At 35.4% G+C, this 23,500-nt stretch overlaps 1 protein-coding gene across 1 annotated transcript; it reads left to right on the plus strand.

The window, feature by feature from the left end:
• Positions 1-1,142: 1,142 nt before the first annotated feature.
• Positions 1,143-20,753, plus strand: LOC127833437 (E3 ubiquitin-protein ligase TRIM37-like). The gene is made up of 7 exons (XM_052358707.1): positions 1,143-1,243; positions 1,681-1,721; positions 2,528-2,641; positions 4,749-4,862; positions 8,612-8,726; positions 14,177-14,319; positions 19,946-20,753. The coding sequence occupies exons 4-7, from the start codon at positions 4,809-4,811 to the stop codon at positions 20,078-20,080; spliced, it is 447 nt and encodes a 148-aa protein (XP_052214667.1). The 5' UTR covers positions 1,143-1,243; positions 1,681-1,721; positions 2,528-2,641; positions 4,749-4,808; the 3' UTR covers positions 20,081-20,753.
• The last annotated feature ends 2,747 nt before the right edge of the window (positions 20,754-23,500 follow it).

Consider the following 23,500-nt stretch of genomic DNA (forward strand, 5'->3'; position numbering starts at 1 on the left):
GACAGGGTCACAGTGACTCTAAACAGTAAAATGGTTTCCAGATGATAACTCAAGAACGCTTAGGCCTAGGATCATGAACTTCATAGGTACATTGATCATGACTGGCAGATGACCCCTATTGATTTTAAGGTCACTAGGTCAAAGGTCAAGATCACAGTGACAAAAAACGGAATCACGCAATGGCTGCCACTACAACTGACAGCCCATTTGGGGGCATGCATGTTCACAGTGACTCTAAACAGTAAAATGGTTTCCAGATGATAACTCAAGAACGCTTAGGCCTAGGATCATGAACTTCATAGGTGCATTGATCATGACTGGCAGATGACCCCTATTGATTTTAAGGTCACTAGGTCAAAGGTCAAGATCACAGTGACAAAAAACGGAATCACGCAATGGCTGCCACTACAACTGACAGCCCATTTGGGGGCATGCATGTTTTACAAACAGCCCTTGTTTTATTACATCTAACAAAGTATGTGACTATATTAAAGTTGTATGATTTTGTTCTTATAATTTGACTTATTAAAAAGTGTTATAATAAATTATATTTTCCCAAATCATTTGACTTTTTGTGCAGAACAATTCCTGATCCTGAAGTAGCAATTTTCCAAAATTGCTTAAAAAACGCCTACATTGTATTCTAGTGTGTTGTGACTTTGTTTGAATCATTGTGTTTTGCATAAGTTTTGAAGCCAGTACAAAAGTTTATTTTGTGATTTATTATTTAAATTGGCATTAAAGTTATTATGGTTACATGTATGTTATGTTAATTTCCATATGATTTTTAGCTCGGCTGTTTTCGGAGAAAGCCCGAGGTATTGTCATAGCCAGCTTGTCCGACGTCGGTGTGGTGCTAAAACCTTAACGTTGGCTCTAAAATCAAAGTGCTTCCACCTACAACTTTGAAACTTCATATGTAGCTGCACCTTAATGAGTTCTTCATGCCACAACCTATATAAAGCTTTCATTTATTCAAAACTGCAACCGCAGCCGAGCGTTGGCACCCACTATGCGGCGCTCTTGTTGTATTTTATAGTTAAAATACTATTGAATAAAATTTAATTATAAGTATATAAATATTTTGGTCACGCCTGACTGAAATCTTATCCTATTATAATATATAATTGATATATTTTAGAGTTTGACTGAAGTGTTCAGATGCTTCATCTGTATGGAAAAATTGAGAGATGCCAGACTGTGTCCTCATTGTTCCAAACTCTGCTGCTATGCCTGCATAAGGGTATGTATGTCGCAGTTGGGAGTTAAAAGGGGCCACGTTCTGGGTGTTGTCCCAGAGTAGCCTATGCAATCCATGGGACGACACTTTATTCTCATTCATTATGCCAAGTTTTCTCAGAATGATGCTCAGATTAAAACTCTGAATTACTGTTTGCCTTGAAAGCAACTTAAATGGATTACAAATTGTGAATATGTTTCTAGATATAACAAGTGTTAATTGGAAATTAACTTAAAATGCTATATTACTCAGGGCTTTTTTCTTTATTTTGGCAAAGGACCTGGCTTCCATTTTAGGGAACAAATTATTGACAAAACTGAAAAAGGGGAACACATTTATAATTGCTTACAAAGCCATATCTGCATTGCTAAATAATATTGACTTGGAGCAAACAAAATTAAAAGTTAAATGAATGTCATGACTGTTTTTGTTTGTTACAGAGATGGCTTACAGAGACGAGAATGCAGTGTCCACATTGTAGGTGGGTAAACAAATACTGCAAAGTCTTCTTTAAAACGTTTTGACAACTTGTCATACATGAGAACCTTGTGATAAAATTGCATTTATTTGGAATAACAGAATTTGATCCATTCAATGTTTTATATTGCTACTCACTAAGAAGACTGTAATTAATTATCATGGTTGTGTAAAATTATTTTTTGTTTTAAAATAAACTTGTTGTGAAATATAAATCAATTTGTCATGATGACAGGTTAATGGTGTTACATCCCTGTTTATGTGCCATTCGATTGTATACATTAACTCTAGATGTGGTTGCATAAGGGAATTAAACATCTATTCACTGTGTCCATATAACAATTGTTTGTAACTTTTATTGCAATATATTTGCATGAATATACATGTATATTTGTGACAAGTGTTATTTGTATTTTATGTAAAATATAGACAAGCCAACAAATATTAATTGCCTGCAACAAAAAGAACAATTGTATGTGAGGTAACTTTTTCTTAACCAAAACAGTACACATTCACACTTTTCCAATCATTGTTTTAATGGTGTTTAGCACTTTCCCACTCAGAGGCAATGTGAAAATGGCTATGTGCAAATAGCATAAAACCAGAACAGCCTGTGAGTAACTCGCAGTCTGTTCAGGTTGTATGCTGTTTGCTGCTCATCAGTATCTAAAGGTCGGAATTGAAGCCTTTTAAACTTTAATCAAGTAAGAAAGGTCTTTAATTTAATTTAACTTTCTAAGGACTACAAATGTGTAAAAATATGTATGAAAGTGTTAAAGGGTCAAAATCCAAAGTTTCTTATGTTTGCAGGGCACCTCTGCACATGACTGACCTCGTGAACTGTCGCTGGGCGGAGGAAGTGACCCAGCAATTAGATCTGCTACAGCACACGATTCCACCAAAAAACGAGGGAGAGAATGACATGTATGAACCTTCATAATTCAAAAATTATTTGAGCCAATTGTTCTGAGAAAACTGAGCTTAATTGATGTAAGTCTGCAGTCTGCACAGGCTTATAAGAGAAGGCACTTTCCACTTAAACTGGATGCTTGATTAGAAGAAACTTTCTTTGAAAAATATTTCCATAAAGGTAAAAGTTTTGCTCTAGATTTGGGACCTCAACTGCATTATGTCTAGTTTTCTCAGATTGCAGTTCAATTATTATACAGGGATAGATGAGTTATACTTGTAAACATACCATTTGACTTTAGAAAGCAGAGTAATTGACAATGCAAAAAATGCAAAAATCTGAACTTTTCAATAAAACTCAGTCCAGACCTGATATTAATGTGTAACCAGTGATTTTGTTCACCCAAATGGGAACGGGTCCGGTACCCATGCCATTTGGATTTATTGCGTCGTGAAATCACCAAATTGGGAAAAAAGAGTCGCGAAATCTTTCAATTGGGAAAAATCAAGTTTGACTTCTACCAATTGAAGAATGGTATTTTAATGACTTTGTTTCACTTCTGTCAGCTTTTAATGACACAGGAAAGCAAGCTAAGCTTTTATTCACAGTCTTGCAAAAGCATTGCCCATTCCCTGAATAAAAAAAGCTCTGCAAGTTAAAACGTACCGTAACACATTCTCAGTATTAAATTAAATTAATTTAATATCAAATAGAAGAAATAACTCGTCGTCAATCAGCATTTGGCTACTGTCATCTCGACAATTTTTTGTTGCAGTGTTCTGAGTGAAATGGGTGGAAAAACAGACGCCGAACTTTTTTCAAAGCCAAAATCGCTTAACAATTTGCTTTTGACTTCACTAGGCTTTTATTTCTTTCTGTAATACTTACTTTTGTGACTAATGGCGAATATTGCCAAAAGCATAAGAAAATTCAGACTGGTTTATATTTTGCAATAACAAACACGTATTTAATGTACGAAAGTAACGTTAAATGTTTGAACCAGTCAATGATTGAGAAGTCGAATCGACCGCAAGTTAAAACGGTCTTGAAATATGTCAAGTTGGCGTTTTCGGGGACTGCTTACTCAATTTTGATTGTTTTTTATGTTTTTTGGAAATTGGGACGGGACTTTGATTGGGATTTTTTGTATGTTTTTTGGAAATTGAGACGGGTTTGATTTATTTTAGGAACGGGTCTGTAGGTCATTGGGAACGGGTTCGTTTACCGGACCCGTCCAAAGATAGAAAAAAAACATGTGATTAGTGCTAACATAATCAGTCTGATAAGAATGCGATTGAAATGTAGTGTTTTGTTGCATATTTCAGCTGCAGTGAACACAAGGATAAGATAAGTGTGTTCTGTGTAAACTGTAAGAAGTGCATCTGTCATCAGTGTGCGCTGTGGGAGGGCAAGGTGAATGTCAGACACGTGAGCCTTGAACTGGGCAAACCTGGCTTAATGCGTGTGTGTAAAGTGTCGTCCCAGATTAGCGTATGCAGTCCACACAGGCTTATCAGGGACAACATTTTCCGCATACACTTTATTTTTGCTAAGATGAGACTGCCTGTAAATGATAAATATCATAAAGCATAAAGTAACATTCCTGACTAGCATATTTAGCATGGTCATTTTTAATATGACATCTGTTTATTAAGGTTCAAGTTGATGCTATACATATTTTTATTTGTCTACAATGATAATTGCCAAATTGACCGATACTGATAAATACCCTGTCTGTGTGTTTGCCTGTATGTGTGTGTGTTGAGGGCTTTTTTGTCCAGCTGAAGGTTGAACTAGTTTATACATTTACAATAATTTACCTTAACATAATGTGAAAATCATCTATGTATGAGCCTTTGCTATTGGAAAACTAGGCTTAATTCATGTTTGTAAAGTGTCACCCCAGATTATCATAGTATATGGAATGACACTTTCCGTCTAAATTGAAATTTTCTCTAAGAAGAGACTTCCTTAAAAAAATATACTCTAAAAGGGAAGGGTTTTTCCCTGATAAGCCTGTGCAGACTGCAGAGGGTAATCTGTGACGGCACTTCACGTACATGCATGAAGCCCTGTTTTAACAGAACAACGCTCAAATTATAATGAACTGTCTTTCTCCAGCATTCAGGTCACACGTTCAAGCCAGTGGACAACGAGTACAATGAGCGTGTGAGGCAGGTGATGGAGAAACTGAGTTTAAACAGGCGTAGAAACATTGAGCTCATACAAGACGTGGTATGTGACGAGTTTCTGTATATTTTAGCTCACCTGAGCACAAGGAGCTCAATGGTGAGCTTTTGTGATAATCTTTTGTCCATCATGCATTGTGGACATTTGCCTTATTAACACTCTAGAAGACACATTAATTTCCAATCTTCATGAAACTTGGTCAGAAGATTTGTTTCAATGACATCTTGGATGAGTTTCAAAATGGTTCCGGTCTGTTGAAAAACATGGCGGCCAGGGGGAGAGGCATTAATTTTTATATGGCGATTGTAAAACCTTGTTAACACTCAAAGGCACATTAATATCCAATCTTTATGCAATTTGGTTAGAACATTGAAGATTCTTATGATATCTTTGGCTGCACAGAACAGGTCAATTCCTTTGTGTCTTAGTTTAGGGACTTTGGGCCTTTCAGGTTGTGTGTGTATTTCGATGTTTGTGAGGTCCCTCAGCCAGGGGCTGCATTATGTCAGGACTCATTTTAGACTCACGAAAGTTGAAGGGTCGACTAAGCCTGTGCAGAGTGAACTGGCTTATTTGGTTCAACATTTACTGCCAAAACTGGATTTTAGTTTAGAAGAGACTCCCATTTCATGAAAAATACAATGATATATTGTATTCCACTACTCACGAACTTCATACGATGCAAATTAGGTTTTTAAAATCATTTTAAGAAAGAAAAGTACTTTTCAAATTGGTAAATCTTGCCAAAAGTTGGTGTTTTGATGTTTTTATCTACAGAAGACTCTGCCTATGCCGGACTCTCCGAATACCGGAAATCTCCCGATTCCGAACAGTCGGGCCACTCCTGTATTTTTGCCTTCTATTTCTTTGTTAAAAAATGTTGAATAAACCGAATTCTCTCAAAACCGGAAACCAGACGGATATCTCCTTGAATTTCGTCATTTTTAACGTAAAATACATTGAATACATAGGACGGTCCAAATTCTCAAGATTCCCGAGGCGTGTAAATTACAATACCTAGTCAGCACGGCCCGTGCGGTGTCACACATTCAGATCGCGCATTTAGCGATAATCGGATTAAACATACCATAAAGTTGTCAATTCGTTACGAGCTATTGAAGTCCGATTAAAGAATGTAAGACAACCTGTGAATGTCTAATATAGACATGCGGAAACACCAAAAAGTGATTGAGGCGATCGCTTTATTAAGCTTATGATAAACAGTTTAATTACAAAATTAATGCATGCCGTTGCGACGATCACTCTCTTGTGATCTTCTCGGGTAGTTGAAAAGATCTTATAGCCATTTTTAAACGCTTAAATGCTTTTGACAAGACTTGCTGAGATTTGTGTGTGTGTGTATGTTTTGTAAAATGTTTTATGCCTTGAATAATAAATCGTATTTGTGTCGTAATTCGTCAAAATTGTCTATGACGTTTGGCGCTTCCTATTTGTAACAAATGAAACTTAATTAATTCAGTGCTATTTATAGCGAGCTCGAACACGACTCACTCGCCTATATGACAAATATCACGTAAGCATGTACATATACGTACATGTATAAAGCACCACGCTCACTTTGGGATGAATCAAAACAAGTCGGTATGGAATGTTTTTTTTGCTTTAAATCGAATAAAAACACATTTTTTGAAGAATACTTTAAACATAAACATCACATGAGTACAGTTATCACATGGTACATGTTAATGTATATGGTTTTATTTATTTTTATATGATTTTGTACACAATGTATTTTTCGGCAATATGTCTACTCTTGGTAAACCGGAACTCTCTGAAAACCGGACGATCAGGCCGGTCCCCAGACCGTCCGGATTACAGAGAGTCTACTGTATATCTAAATTCATATTCCACATAATAAAATAAATCATATCTGGCTTTGGGATTATGGTGCTGAAGCCTATTTACTGCCTATTTACTGTGAGTTTTAAGTCAGGAAAAAAAACAGTCAATAAACTCTGAAATGAATATTCTTTAGGAACAGTAACTTTTGTGGATTTTGGTGTGTCGGAAGTTATTTATCAAGCATTATAAAGAGAAACAAAATTACGATCCAACTTAAATGTCAATTTTTACGAATCCTCAAAACTTAATGTCAATATAATTAGCCCCTTATGAACTTAATTTACTCATAATACTTAATGAACAAAATTTCAACACTAGTAAGATATTAAATTTTAAATATAAAGTGTTTTTTTCTGCAAAATCAAAGCTCATTAAGTTACTCTTAAGATATTTCATTATTAACAGACTCAATTACAGAAGGCACTCTAGCAACAACTTTTACATATCTTTCCAATTAATCTGTTGAGTCATCCTTTTTGGTATAAGATACTAAACTGTGTCATAATTGTGATATCAATATTTCAATACATCTTCTCATAAATTCATAAAAGTCACCGTGGTGTAATGGTTATGATGAATGCCTATCGATCGAGATGTCACGGGTTTGATCCCCACTGTCGGATCGTTCTTAAGATCTCCCCCCCCCCCCCCAAAGACACTAAGTACTGGTTCTAGGCCAAGGAGACGGACTTGAGAGCCTTTCAATATGCCTGTGGCTTTCGATGCAATCAAGTAAAAATAAATAGGTTTAAACTGAATGAATATTTTGGCAATTAATGACTCTAACACAACATGTGCAGCAATTTTTGCTAATTACAAAATTTAAAAAATGATGCATCTATATTGTTTAACCATTACATAATTTATTATGCTCCCCCAAAATGTTTTTGCGTGTGTCTGTCCGTCCGTGCACAATTTTTGTCCGGGCTATTTCTCAGCAATTAACGACCGGGATTCAATTAAACTTTATTGGAAGCTTCACTTCCAAGAGGAGATGTGCATATTATCAGCCGGTTCTGGTCGGATGATTTTTCACAGAGTTATGGCCCTTTGAAATTTTCCATTGTACATATAGTGCAATTCTTGTCCGAGCTATTTCCCAGCAACTTATTACGGAAATTCAATGAAACTTAATGGAAAGCTTCACTACCAACAGGAGATGTGCATATTATCAGCCGGTGATGGTCGGATGATTTTTCGCAGAGTTATGGCCCTTTGAAATTTTCTATAAACTGTACATATAGTGCAATTCTTGTTGGGTCTATTTCTCCCCAACTACTGACTGGAATTCAATGAAGCTTTATGGGAAGCTTAACTACCTTGAGGTGATGCGCATGTTATTTGTGGGTTATGGTTAGATGATTTATTTAGAGAGTTATGGCCCTTTGAAAGTTTTAAGTTGCTAAACCATCCATCTTATTATTTTGTCCAAAGTTATGCCCCTCAAGACGTTTCCTTTTATCTGAATATATAGTGCAATATTGTGACAAAAAAAACTTTGGGGAGCATCACCCGTCTCCGACGGTTTTTTGTTTTATCAGTCATATGTCTTAAAATCCAAAATATGTGGGTAGCTGAATACATAGGAAAGGTTGAAACTATAACATAGTAGCATAAAGAATCCACAATATCTTTGATTAATTTTTGCTTGCAAATGTGATATGTTATGCAGTAATTAATTAACACAACTTTTTTTTAATATTTCAGCTCTTTTGGAAAATCTGGGTTTATTGCATGTGGGTAAACTGTTGTACCAAATACGCCTGTGCAGTTGTAAAGCCTTATGAGGGACGACACTTTCTGCCTTAAGTGGATTTTCCCAAAGAAAAGATTTTAAATAAAAAATGCCTTAACGCGGAGATTGTCGTCCATTATCAGGAACAAAACTTTACGCACATGCATTTAGCCCAGATTTCCTATTCCTTTGACAGGAGCGAAAAATCGAGTGTGAAGATTGCCCAGGAGATGAGGGCTGTCGAGTCGAGTTGATGATAGCCCGCCTGGAGTCACAACTCAAGAGTACACGTAAAATGCTCACTCTTCTGGGTAAGAAGCAGCTTGGGCCATATTCACTAAGATCTCTGAAATGAATCTTAATTTTAGTTGTCTGTTAACATGTTTACATTGTAAGTGGTATGAAAAGATCTTAATTTAAGTTGTAGATTAGATGTTATACTCTTAAGAAGTTTGAATAGATCTAAATTTAAGTTTACGTAATTTCTCAAAGTTTTCGGACACTTAAAAATAATAATAAAATTGGTGTCCAAAAAATATTTTAAAAGTACGAGTGTCTGAAAATTTAGAGACATATATATTATGTTTGTATGTTAATTATTATATTGCAATAAAACCAATTAATAAATTTGTAATAATTGTATTGTTCTGTACTCACCTTTCTCTGCTTTAAATAAATAAGTTCATTAATTTGCAATATTTTACCTGAAATGGTATATAAAAACGTTTTCAAAAACAACCTTACTGATACCTAAATACAATATAATTTCTGTTGGGGGAAACAATTGTTTATAACCAGTATACCGTACATGGTAATCTACTCAATGACGCAATTGTTATGGTCCATGGCCCTCGGGGCATTCTATGCAAGGTTTTTATGACCTTAATTCCGGTTGTAAAACTCCATGATCCAAGGGTCCCAGATAAGGGAAAACAGGGTAGAAATCAAGAAAATTGGCGCTTTAAAATATACTGTCTGAAAAATAAGAGTCATTAATTATGGCTGAAAACCAGTATGTCAAAATTGACTAAAAAAAGGGGTGTCCGAAAACTAAGGGTCCGAAAATTACGGTATATGTTTGCATGTACTCATCTTAAGTGGTATGAAAAGATGTAAACTTTAGTTGTATATGAGCATTTGTATATCTTAAATGGTATGAAAAGATTTCAATTGAGGTTATTTTAAGCTCGGCTGTTTTCGGAGGAAACCCGAGGTATTGTCAGAGCCAGCTTGTTGTCCGCCATCGTTGTGCTAAAACCTTAACATTGGCTCTAAAATCAAAGTGCTTCCACCTACAACTTTAAAAATTCATATGTAGATGCACCTTGGTGAGTTCAACACGCCACACCCATTTTGGGGTCATTAGGTCAAAGGTCAAGGTCACTGTGACCTCTTAAAAAAAATAATTCTGACAAGCTTTCATTTATTCAAAACTGCACCCGCAGCCTAGTGTGGCACCCGTTATGCTCTTGTTAAACATATATTCTTCTAAAATTGTATGAAAATATCTAAACTTAAGTTGTATGATAACATGTGTAATTAAATGGTATGCAAATATCTTGAATACACTTGTATGTTAGGGAATTTTAATCTTAAATTGAATGTTCAGATTGATTTTTCTTTTGATTTCTAGTGTGTTTTTAGCTTGACTTTTATATATGAAATACATATAGTGGTGTTATCCTACTCACCCTGGCGTCGGCGTTCCCGTGAGCGTTGGAATGTTAAAGTTTGCGTACCACCTTAAATATTTCCTTTGTCCCTTGACATATTCCTTCTATATATTGCATACTTCTTTACCAACATGACCCCAACCTATAAACAAGAGCAGACAATTGTAACAAGCATTTTGTAAGAATTATGGCTCTTTTTCCACTTAGAATATGCATATTATTGATAAATCTATGTTACAGTTTGCGTACCACCTCAAAGATTTTCTATGTACCTTGTCATATTGCTTTTATATTTTGCATACTTCTTTACCAACATGACCACAATCTATAAACAAGAGCAGACAACTGTATCAAGCATTTTGTAAGAATTATGTTTTCTTTTTTTAATTAGAAAATTGAAAATTTGGTTAAGTTTTGTGTTTGGGTTCAATTTATTCCTCAAGTATCAAAGCTATTGCTTTCATACTTGCAACACTTACTATCATACGGGGACTGTGCAGGCAAAGTAATGTAACTCTGACTGGCATTTTGACAGAACTATGGCCCCTTTTATACTTAGATAATTTAACATTTGGCTAAGTTTTGTGTTTTGGTCCATTTTACTCATAAAGTATCATAGCTATTGCTTTCAGACTTGGAAAACACGCTAAGTATCGAAAGGGGACTATACAGGGCAATTTGCATAACTCTGGTTGGCATTTAAACTATAGATGGGAATCGTATCCGAAATCGGTATTTGGATAACCGTATCCGCTATTCGAATATATCTGGATATCCGTATTCTTTTGTAAGTAAACAACAAAAGTCTTTTACTATCAGCACAACACTGTAAATTATTTAATATGCTCTGTTCACGGAAGAACAAACAATATAACCCATTTATATGATTTCTTTATTTAAATTATTTTATTAATGAGAGCAATTGTCATGTAACAGCTTATAACATATCGTTTATTCTTATGAGTTTATTTTTATGATGGAAATTAATAAGGGGATATTTCAATAATATGTATATGCAATGTTAAGATGAAGTTTGAGAATTTAATAATACATCTTGGGAGGTATTTGCAAAACTAAGGCCTGATTTAAGATTTATTTAAAGTAAGAACGCAAATGCGTTTACACTCAGGGTGGGGTATAATTGGAATCAATAAAATGGAATGTCAGACCTGATTTAAAATTAAATCCAAATAAGAACACAATGAGTCCAGAGTCAGCATATAGATACGAGATTATAAGTAACACGCATGGTCAACGAACAGCACAGATGAAAAGGTCACCTATTGTCTGGGGTACAAAAGTTATAGTACTGACGAACGTAACGGGATTACTCTTAACCAATATAAATTGATTAGATTTTAGTGAATTTGGCAAGCAAGTAAATACATGAATAGTTTGTTCCTTCTAGAACATTCTAATAAGTCAACCAATCCGTAATAAGCCCAGACCTTGGTGACCAATGGAAATTACAAGTAGATTTTATGTAAATTATCCTGGTGATAAAATGCAGTGTTTAGTTAATAGGGGGATCTGCGGTTAGATTTGAAAAGAACTTGGAGAGTTGTCACGTCTTCTTGACGTGGCGGCCATGTTGGCTGCCGCGCTGTAAAATTGTATTTCGTGTACATTAGCAAGCGTTGTGTTAAAAGAAATATTCGACATAAATAAATCGCGATGAAATCAGAAATGAACTTTGGTTGTTACTGTGTGTTATCAACGAACAATGTGTAATTACGTGACACAATATCAAAGTCGAAAATTACGTACACGGTAATTTCTTTTAAAAACTACAGCGTCAAAAAACAACAACACAAAACCGAGCATACAACGATATATAAATTCTACATTCATTTAATACATTCAATTTAATTTCATTTTTATTCGCTAAGATTCACTGACCTAAGGTTTTTCTTCGTGACAATAACTGCATCAACTAAGTCGCTATTTAGTCTGTTCCTTTGCTTGGTAAGTACCAATCCGGCCGACGAGAATACACGCTCAGACGGAACCGATGTTGCTGGAACTGCCAGAATACTTAGGTAGTGTGTTCAGTTACAACGAACGTTCGCCAATGGTCGATCGTTTCCGATTCGGTCTTACTGAACGATTGGTTTCGCTAGCGAACTACCTCCCGAGAGGGTTCGCTTCAGTTCGCTAACGTTCGCGGCGAACCGAGCGTTCAATAGCGAACGATAGCGAACATTCGCTGTAACTGGCGACATATATCAGATTGGGAAATCGCAATTCGTTACGATTATAAACGTTTAGAAATTCACAAAAATATCTCTCAGTAATCAGTTCAAAAGATTGTTGATACAACAATAATGACAAACACAACTTTTTTATACTCTTTTTTTATAACAGATAAATCATGATTAACCAGTTGAAAAACTTTTATTTCATTGGGCAGAGATGATTTTTCCATACTGTTGCACCCGTCGATTGAAGCCAAGTAGCCAATTGGTGTCACTTATCGGGAAGGAAGGACCATACAACAAAAAACGGAGGCTCAAGTTGGCAATTATGCAACTCAACCATTATCACCCAGATGATCGGGAACTGGCAGGGGCATTCGCTGAGCAACAACCAATTAACGGATTAATGTCAGTCTGTCAACGATGAGGCACATAGTGTGAATAACACAAGGTGTAATATCGTTTAATCAAGTATTTGGATCCTCTTTTACTATTCGGATACTTGACCAGTATTTGGATATCCGGATAATCGTTACCATCCCTAATTTAAACGGAATAATAGCCCTTTTTTGTCTTGGTAACTTTTAATAATTTGGTAAATTTTGTGTTTAGATCTTCTTTGCTTCTTAAGTATCAAGGCTATTGCTTTCAAACTTCAAACTGTGTGTCTGTCATTCTGCGTGTCTATGTGTCTGTCACAAAACTTTAACCTTGGTAATAACTTTTGCAATATTGAAAATAGCAACTTGATATTTGGCATGCATGTGTATCTCATGGAGCTGCACATTTTGCGTTGTGAAAGTTCAAGGTCATCCTTCAAGGTCAAATATATGGCTTCAAATGGGCTCAATAGGGGGCATTGTGTTCATGACAAACACATCTCTTGTTTTCTTCTTTGAAACATGGTAAAAAAATCCACAAATATTTATTTCCTTCATTTTTGTAGGATCGTCCAACCATCCCACCCAAGCTACTGCTATCAAATTTGAAATAAATTTTATCAGTTTGTTTTATGTCTGTACAAATGTTCAAGAGATTGTGGAAAATATACCTGAACTCAGAATCGTCTATAAAGTACAACTTCTTCAAAACATAAGCGATCAATATGTTTCCATTATGGTCCTCTTCCACTTAGAATATGACTATATTACCTTTACCTTATAGAATATGAACAATTTCCCCATGATGGCTTACGTTACACTGTCAAGCACTCGAACAGTCGAGCCCGCTGTCCTCTGACAGCTCTTGTTTGTTAACATAATTATTAAAATTAGATGGCTAGCTCAATTGGCGAAGCAGACAAATATCAATTATAGGGTTTACAAGTTCATTCCCAGACCTATCAACATAACGTATTATGGTCTTGAAATAATTTCTACAGCCATTTTCCCCGTTATTCTATTTCAAGTGTCAATAACTGACATTGAGGGATGGTAAATCACATTCAACGGATTAAATCATAAGCTAAGTTCAATTGACAAATACACAAACAACAACAAACAACTAAGGTGCCATCTGAGAACAATTGGGCTTAAATTGTCTCTCAAAATAAGCCTTTTCAGTCCATACAGTCTAATAAGGGAGGCACTTTACGCTTTTATACAGTCTAATAAGGGACGACACTTTACGCTTTTATACAGTCTAATAAGGGACGACACTTTACACTTTTATACAGTCTAATAAGGGACGACACTTTACGCTTTTATGGAATTTTTCCTTACAAGGAATTGGCTTCTAAAAAAAATCCATTCTAGGCAGGCAGTAAAATCCCAGATAATCCTGTGCAGATTTCACAGGCTGATATGGGACGACACTTTAAAGGGGCTTTTTCACGTTTGGGTAAATTGACAAAATTGAAGAAAGTTGTTTCAGATTCTCAAATTTTCGTTTTAGTTATGATATTTGTGAGGCAACAGCTGACCCAGGAGACGGAGGTCCTGGACAACCCGATTCAAAAGATCGAGAGTCAGGTGGCCAACAGCAGCAAGACTGATTTCATAGCCAAGAGTGATGAGTTTCTCACAGTGTTCAGACAGGTAGTGACAAACTTAAATAATGGATGTGTGTTAAGTGTTATCCCATATTAGCTTGTGCAGTATTCACAGGCTAATCAGAGACAACACTTTCCGCTAAGACTGTGTTTTCTTTTAGAAGAGACTTTCCTTTAAACATAAAATTCCATAAAAGCAGAAATTGTCGCCCCTGATAAGCCTGTGCGGACTGTTTTAGACTTAACACTCCTGCAAGATCAACCCGATTGCCAAGAGTGATGAGTTCCTGACGGTCGTCAGGCAGGTAGTGACGAGTAAAATATGATGATAGAAACTAGATGAGCCTGCTCTGGGAAAACAGGGTTTATTGGATGTGCTTAAAGTATTGTCCCAGATTAGCCTGTGCAGTCAGCTCAGGCTAATTTGGGACAACACCTTCGGCATTTAATGAATTTTTCGTAAAGAAGAGACTTTTAAAACAAAACATCCATAAAGTGGGAAGTGGCCTCCTTTCAGGATAATCTGAGAAAAGACTTTTAGCACATGCATAATGTCCAGTTTTAAATGAACGAGGTATAATTGATGATTGAAAGTGTATCAAAGATTTGTTTCTCATCTTGGTAATGGAGTCGTTGCACCTTATTTTAATGATAATGGATCTTTCGGGTGGGGTGGGGAAATCCAGGTGTAACATATGGAAAATTGAACATATTTGTTAGGTTGAACCTATTTATTTTATCTCTAATGCATAGAAAGCGTAAGGCTTTTTTGAAACTCTCTCGAGTCCATTTCATGAGACTAGAACCTGTACTTGGTGTTTATGGGAGAAAACTAAAGAACGCTCTCACAGAGGGGATCAGACCCATGACAACCTGATCGCAAGACAGACACCATTTCTATTACACTATTGCCACCTGTTAACATATTTGTTAAACGGCTACTGAAACTGCCTCCTTCTGGAGTTCAAATAAAGCCTTGTCAATATGTGCAAAATTAAAGGGCTGTTAGGTAATTGCTCATGGCAGATTTCCATTACAATTTTAATTCAAATTTTGCATGTGTTTTAGTTATATTCCATGTTTCGTGTTCGACCAAACAGGAGACAACAACAATTTTAGTGAGATAATTTCTGGTTAGGTTTTGTACCATATATCATGTGTTAAAACAATTTTGTATGAATTACATTTATTATTGAATTGCTAATGTAATTAATGCATCGATAATGATTAACCAGGTTTCAATGAAGATATTAGATTGGTGTATGGCAGGCTGTAGGGCATGGAATAACTTTAGTTTGTATGGACCAATCTAAATGACGCTTTGTATGAAGCAATCTTACAAGGATAGCTACATGTAGCATGAGATTAAATTGGGGCTATCAAGGTCACTTCTTAAAATAGAATAACAGTTTCGCCTCAATAGCTCGAGATCATATTAATGTTCTTCACACAAACCTACAACAGGTTTTATTGTAAAGAAATATTATCAAACTACTCATTTGATAAGTTAGATTTTACCATTGCAATAAACGTAACATATGGACTAGTTATACCCCCATTACCATTGGTAATGGGGGCTATATTGGAGTCACTTTGTCGGTCGGTCGGTCTGTCCTGAAATTTCATCCGATCTTCACCAAACTTGGTCACAAGTTGTATCTAGATGATGTATAGGTCAAGTTTTTATATGGGTCATGCCAGGTCAAAAACTAGGTCACGGGGTCAATTAGTTTGTTTTAAACCAAGAGTTTGTCCGGACCATAACTATGTCATTTATCGTTAGATTTTAAAGGGGCCTTTTCACAGATTTTGGCATTTTTTAACTTATTCATTAAATGCTTTATATTGATAATTGTAAACATTGGATCGTAAAAGCTCCAGTAAAAAATCAAGAATAAAATTAAAAAAAGGAAAAGGACATTGCCCGGAGCAGGTTTCGAACCAGTGACCCCTGGAGTCATGCCAGAGTCCTGAAGTAAAAACGCCTTAGCCTACTGAGCTATTCCGCCGAGTACACATACTCGACGTATTTTATACCTTATATAAGCAATCTTCGTAGTTTCACAAAATTTAACGACAAAAACAGAACTCTCCAAATTATTCAATCGTTTCGCGTTGCAACGCTTTATAATTTTTAGGTTTTAAAACCGTCAAAAGATGCATATAATGGCTATATTAGACCATGGTAAATGTTCAGTATTACTGTTTCCTCACAAATATCATAACTAAAACGAAAATTTGCGAATCTGAAACAACTTTTTTCAATGTTGTCAATTTACCAAAGCGTGAAAAGATCCCTTTAAAATAACCTAGTACATTTGTTCACCATCATGGGACGATGTGTCGTGTATAAAAGTACGTCGATATCTCCAAGGTCAAGGTCACACTTAGATTTCAAAGGTCAAATGCTTGTCCGGGCCATAACTTTATCATTTATTGTGAGATTTTAAAATCATATGGCAAATTCGTTCATTATTATTGGACGGTGTGTCGCGCGAAAGAATGACGTCGATATCCCTTAGGTCAAGGTCACACTTTGAGTTCAAAGATAAAAAATGGCCATAAATGAGCTTGTCCGGGCAATAACTATGTCGTTCATTGTGAGATTTTAAAATCATTTGGCACATTTGTTCACCATCATTGGACGGTGTGTCGTGCGAAAGAATTACGTTGATATATCCAAGGTCAAGGTCACACTTCAAGTTCAAAGGTCAAAAATGGCCATAAATGAGCTTGTCCGGACCAAAACTATGTCATTCATTGTGAGATTTTAAAATCATTTGGCACATTTGTTCACCATAATTGGGCGGTGTGTCCTGCGAAAGAATAACGTCATTATCTCCAAGGTCAAGGTCACACTGTGAGTTCAAAGGTCAAAAATGGCCATAAATGATCTTGTCCGGGCCATAACTATGTCATTCATTGTGAGATTTTAAAATGTCTTGGTACATTTGTGCACAATCATTGGATAATGTGTCATACACAAGAATTACATTAATATCTCCAAGGTCACACTTCGAGTTCAAAAGTGAAAAATGGCCATAAATGAGCTTGTCCAGGCCATAACTGTGTCATTTATTGTGAGATTTAAAAATGAACCTGTACATTAATTTTGTCCACAGTCATTGGACGGCGTGTCATGCGAAAGAATTCAAGAGTTCAAAGGTCAGAATGGCCATAAATAATAATGGCATAATAATGCTAAAAAATCGCCATAAATTAGATTCTTTTGTTTTGTGAAGACAGCATGCAAAATAGTCTGTGTCAATGCGGCATGTGGGAATATATGTCACTTCTGTGACAAAGCTCTAGTTTGGTAATGGATTACTTTTTTACTTGATCACTGTCTGGAATGATTGACCCATATCAGCAATTGTCTACAGGCTTATAGAACCCGAATGTCACCATGGCTATTTTACTGCGTATTAAATGCTTGGTTTATGTAATAAACTATTTCTAATCAACATATATTTAACGTTGTTGATCAAGTTTTAATAACAACTAAATAAAAAGACTATCAATTCTGCAATAAATCAATATACCTCTACATAAAAAAGTGTTTTAAAACAAAAAAAATTGAGCACATGATAGTTAACGCATCATATGTTAAAAATATGTTTAAAAAGTATGAAACGTTGAAAATACATATATTTGTTTGTATTATAAAATTATTAATTATATTCTGATAGTTGAATTTTTTAAGTTAGAACATGTTGTCTAAATACAAAACAAATTATTAAAATAACACAGTCTATTTACAACATTTTGGGCACACAAATGCATCTTGCCTGAATTTTTGAAAACTTGAACTTACAGTACGCCACCTTTGTGGAGGAACTTAAAAAACTTTCTTCATTGACATGGCGTTTGTTGTACATGAATGGAATGCTGGTAGTCAAAGATGCTTTCTGAATTGCTCGCAATTTCCTTTGATTTCTTCCAATGTTTTCTCTTTATTTGAAATTCTTCTGAGTCTCTTTTCTCCTTATTGCTTCTTCAACTCACAGGCTTTCTTTTGTCCTTCTTTTGTGTCAGCTTCCATTTTTTTTCCATTATTTTTGGCCTGTCTGTCATTGTATGTGTGTGTCCCAAAACTTTAACCTTGGTTATAACTTTTGCAATATTGAAAATAACAACTTGATATTTGGCATGCATGTATATCTCATAGAACTGCACATTTTGAGTGGTGAAAGGTCAAGGTCATCCTTTAAGGTCAAAGGTCAAATATATGGCGTCAAAGCGGCGCAGAAGGGGACATTGTGTTTCTCAACAAGCTCTTGTTTCAATTCCTCCAGCTCTTTCAGTGTTTTAATCCTGTCATGTACAGGCTTTTGGCATCTTCTGTCGCACTTGGCTGGAAGGTTTTTAGCTCATCTATTTTTTGAAAAAATATTATGAGCTATTGTCATCACCTTGGCGTTGTCGTCCGGTTAAGTTTTGCGTTTAGGTCCACTTTTCTTAGAAAGTATCAATGCTATTGCAATCAAACTTGGTACCCTTACTTACTATCATGAGGGGCTGGGCAGGCAAAGTTATGTAACTCTGACTGGCATTTTGACAGAATTATGTGCATTTTTTATACATAGAAAATTTGAAAATTTGGTTAAGTTTTGTGTTTAGGTCCACTTTATTCCTACAGTATCAAAGCTATTGCTTTCATACTTGCAACACGCATTAACTATCATAAGGGGACTGTGCAGGCAAAGTTATGTAACTCTGAATGGCATTTGGGTGGAATTATGGGCCCTTTAAAATTTGGTTAAGTTTTGTGGTTTGGTCCACTTTACCCCTAAAGTATCATAGATATTGCTTTCATTGGAACACTCGCAAACTATCATAAGGGGACAGTAAAAGGACAAGTTGCATAACTCTGGTTGTCATTTTTACGGAATTATGGCCCTTTTTTTACTTAGAAACTTTGAATACATAGTTAAATTTTGTGTTTCGATCCACTTTACTTCTAAAGTATCAAGGCTATTGCTTTCAAACTTCAAATACTTTCATGCTATCATGAGGTTACTGTACCTGGAAAGTTGAATTTTACCTTGACCTTTGAATGACCTTGACTCTCAAGGTAAAATAATATTAAATTTTGCTAAAATTGCGATAACTTCTTTATTTATGATTAGATTTGATTGATACTTTGACAAAACTACTCTTACCTGACATACCACAATAGACTCCACCCAAACCAACCCCCGTGCCCATCCTCCCCCCTTCCCCCCGAATCCCCCCACCCCATTTTTTTTTTAATTTTTTTTTAAGATCATCTCACAAATGACCACCACACCCTCACACTATACCCCCCACCTCACACCCAATTTTTTTTTTTAAATGATTAAAAAAATACAAATTTTTTCGCATTTTTGGAAGATAATGTAATAAATGTCCACACCCCCACACAATACACCCCTCTTCACTCCACCTCTCCCTCCTTTGTGATTTAAATTGAGAGTCCCTTCACCTTTAAAAAGAAAAAAGATGAGCAGTCTGCACCCGCAAGGCGGTGCTCATGTTAAAGGTTGTCCTCTTTCTCAATAAAAAAAAAACTTAAACATTATTTCATACTCTATTTCATACTGTATACTCGATTAACAAGAACTATATTTGAAACTCTGCCACAATATTAATTGGACTATGAATCTCCATTTACAGACTGGTTTTCATTTCAGACTGAGAGGCAGGGGCCAGTGGGCAGTGCAACCAGTCCAGAACATGACACTCCAGTTATAGCTCTCCCTGCTAAAAAGTACGGCGGAATTATCTTGTTTAATGTGTTCATCATTTATGGACTGAATATTGATTAGAACAGGGATAATTTTTGTTTAGTTAAATGTTTTGGTTTTTTGGGTACACAATTATTGAAGTATGTTATTATGTGTTTAAGTTATTGTACACTTGTAAGTTTGTGTTCACCCTCTTTGTAAGTTAAATAATCATTTTGTGTGACTTAAATTTTTTTGATATCCAGCTTCATCTATACCTATTTATTTTAGCTTGATTGCATCGAAAGCCTTAGGCTTATATAAACGCTCTCGAGTCCGTTTCCTGGGCCTAGAACCAGTACTGAGTGTCTTTGGGAGAGATCTAAAGAACGCTCCCACGGTGGGGATTGACCTCTCGGTCGCTAGGCGGACACCATATCCATTACACCACGGAGACCCGGATATCCAGCTTATTTCATTGATGTCACTTAATTTTCTGTAATTAACCTATTTGCATTAATCCAGTGACACATCACACATGTGTTTAACGACCTTATGACTGTTATAAAACCTGGTAGATGAATTCTAAAAGTCATTGGATTTTATCCCATTTTCACCGCGACATTGACGGTATAACACGTTGTGGAATATACTTTCTTGTATTCAACACTGTGGAATATACCTGTCGCGTGCACGGACTACTTTTTAAATGACGTCATGCGATATGCGCTAAAATAAGGTCGATATTGTTTGGTTCATTGATCGAATTATAAGGTCACCCATTAGAAGAAAATGTGCATATTTTGCAGAAAAATATATATATGACATATTCACCAAAAAAAATGTTGAAATAAAATATAAAATTACACGATTTTTGTTTTGTTATTTTTTATTTATATTTACTTTACCACTGAATGGTTTTTCATAAGAAACATAGTCGACAAAACTTAAAGGGATCTTTTCACGCTTTGGTAAATTGACAAAATTGAAAAAAGTTGTTTCAGATCCGCAAATTTTCGTTTTAGTTTTGATATTTGTGAGGAAACAGTAATACTGAACATTTACCATGCTCTAATATAGCCATTATATGCATCTTTTGACGATTTTAAAACCTAAAAATTATAAAGCGTTTCAACGCGAAAGGATTGAATTATTTGGAGAGTTCTGTTTTTGTCGTTAAATTTTGTGAAACTACGAAGATTGCTTATATAAGGAATAAAATACGTCAAGAATGTGTACTAGGCGGAATAGCTCAGTAGGCTAAAGCGTTTTTACTTCTGGACTCTGGCAGTACACCAGGGGTCACTGGTTCGAAACCTGTTCCGGGCAATGTTCTTTTCCTTTTTTTAATTTTATTCTTGATTTTTTACTGGTGCTTTTACGATCCAATGTTTACATTTATCAATATAAAGCATTTAATGAATAAGTTAAAAAATGCCAAAATCTGTGAAAAGGCCCCTTTAAGCTCAAAATTATACGACCATCAACCTTTAAATCTAGTCATATGACATAATTTTTCGCCATCCGTATAATGAATCAGCTGATTGATGGCATCATAAATTGACATACTTATTGCTTCATTTTCCCCATTTTTTTGGACGATTTATTATAAACGCGACTTATTTCACATGTTTTCTACATGTACTGTATGTCGACATATCTGAATTGTCAATTTATCACATTTTCCTTTTTTCGTGTAATGTGCATTGTTTATAACCAAAGCATATACTTTTGACATTTAACTTAAATATTAAGAATGTACAACAAGCCATACACATATCGCAAAGTTCAAGGCTCGCGCTTCCGGCGTTCTAAGCCTCGCAACATAAACTTCTCTGTATTCAACGCTAACCTAGTATTCTCTATGTAACATATGCACTATTTGGGTAAATAGGCGTGTATACTGGTAAAGACAATGAATGGCTCAACCAGATTAATGGAGGTGTCATAGTAAGGAAGCAACAAGTTTTGCTTAATGCTTAATGCATTCGTTGTTTTTAAGCCCCCGGTAAGGTGGCATATGGCATTTGAACTGTCTGTCCGTCCGTCCGTCCGTACGAAAACTATAACATCGGCCATAACGTTTGCAATATTGAAGTTAGCAACCTGATATTTGGCATGCATGTGTATCTCATGGAGCTGCACATTTTGAGTGGTGAAAGGTCAAGGTCATCCTTCAAGGTCACAGGAAAGCTTTAAAGGGAGATAATTTCTATTTATCATTTGGCAGGTACAGATCATTTTTACAAGGGAAGTTATGTTTTTTAAAGGGATATAATGAATAAAATATATATAAATAATTCAAAGAGGCACAGTAGGGGGCATTGTGTATCTGACAAACACATCTCTTGTTTATGTGTATCATGCAAGGAAAAACTGGGTAATATCCATTAGTACCACACATGTACCATTTGATTTTGATTTTTGTTCATTAAGTGTCAAATTACAGTTCAATTATCTATAGATGTATGTTCATGCTAGAGTGTGAAAAAATTGGAACACATTTTTTGTGCCATATTTTGATGTGTGAAAAACACTGAAATCTCAATATCCACAGTTTTTGTTTGGGTTAAATTTAAACAAAATTGCTGCAGTATATTAGATGCTAAACCTTTTACCCTGTGGTCAAAGTACAACCTTCGAATATCTTTCTGTACTACAAAATGAAACACAACGAATTATTTTAAATTCATTGCAAAATTATACGTAATTATTTACCACTTACTGGTGTGGTAATATTCATTGATTTTCATTGGTGACTTTAGGTACAGTATGGATTATATAAACATTAATGTTTTCAGTATATTGTCAAAATTTGTGGACGCTGTTTTTTGTGAATATTTTTTTAGTGTTTGAAAACTGATAATTATTATGTAAATGCCTTCTAAGCAGTATGAGTGCACATTTAGGAGACGCAATTTTGATATTGTGAAGGATTTATGGTACCGTAGTTATATAGATGGCCGTCTCAAGGTGCATGATCGCATCATCGAGATCAATTGACATGATCTCCATAAAATATCCTTTCCTAATTGAGTGACCTGATTGGTTCAAATATAATCAAGTCAATTAGCCAGGGCTTTTCCTGTTAGATTGACCCATACCCTATGCGATATTAAAAATATTCCCAATTAAAAAAATCCCTCTTCATGTTTTTATCCCCCGCCATAGGCGGAGGAATATTGTTTTGGCGTTGTCCGTCTGTCCGTCCGGCCGGCACTTTTGTGTCTGAAGCCATATCTTGGAAGTGCTTTGGCAGATTTCATTGAAACTTGGTATGAGTATATATATGGATAAGAGGATGATGCACGTTGGCATTGTCCATCTGTCCAGAAAACTTTCGTGTTCAGATGTATATTGGCGGGGGATATCAATTAAATGAATGTGCTTGTTTTTCTTTTTATTTAGTATAAAAGAGTGATATATTATTTAGTTTTTCCCAAATCATTGTACTTTTTCGTGTGAAAAAATACCAAATGAAAAAAAAACTGTTTTCTAAAAATGGGCCTATTTTGAGGTATA

The sequence above is a fragment of the Dreissena polymorpha genome, chromosome 1 (genome assembly GCF_020536995.1).
Source record: "Dreissena polymorpha isolate Duluth1 chromosome 1, UMN_Dpol_1.0, whole genome shotgun sequence".
In the NCBI taxonomy this organism is placed as follows: domain Eukaryota; kingdom Metazoa; phylum Mollusca; class Bivalvia; order Myida; family Dreissenidae; genus Dreissena; species Dreissena polymorpha.

Bases quoted from the DNA above. Each gene is read 5' to 3' on its own strand.
- LOC127833437 (XM_052358707.1), top strand. From the start codon at position 4,809: ATGGAGAAACTGAGTTTAAACAGGCGTAGAAACATTGAGCTCATACAA. The intron at 4,863-8,611 runs GTATGTGACGAG...TTCCTTTGACAG, and splicing joins TTGAGCTCATACAAGACGTG to GAGCGAAAAATCGAGTGTGA. The intron at 14,320-19,945 runs GTAGTGACAAAC...TTTTCATTTCAG, and splicing joins TTCTCACAGTGTTCAGACAG to ACTGAGAGGCAGGGGCCAGT.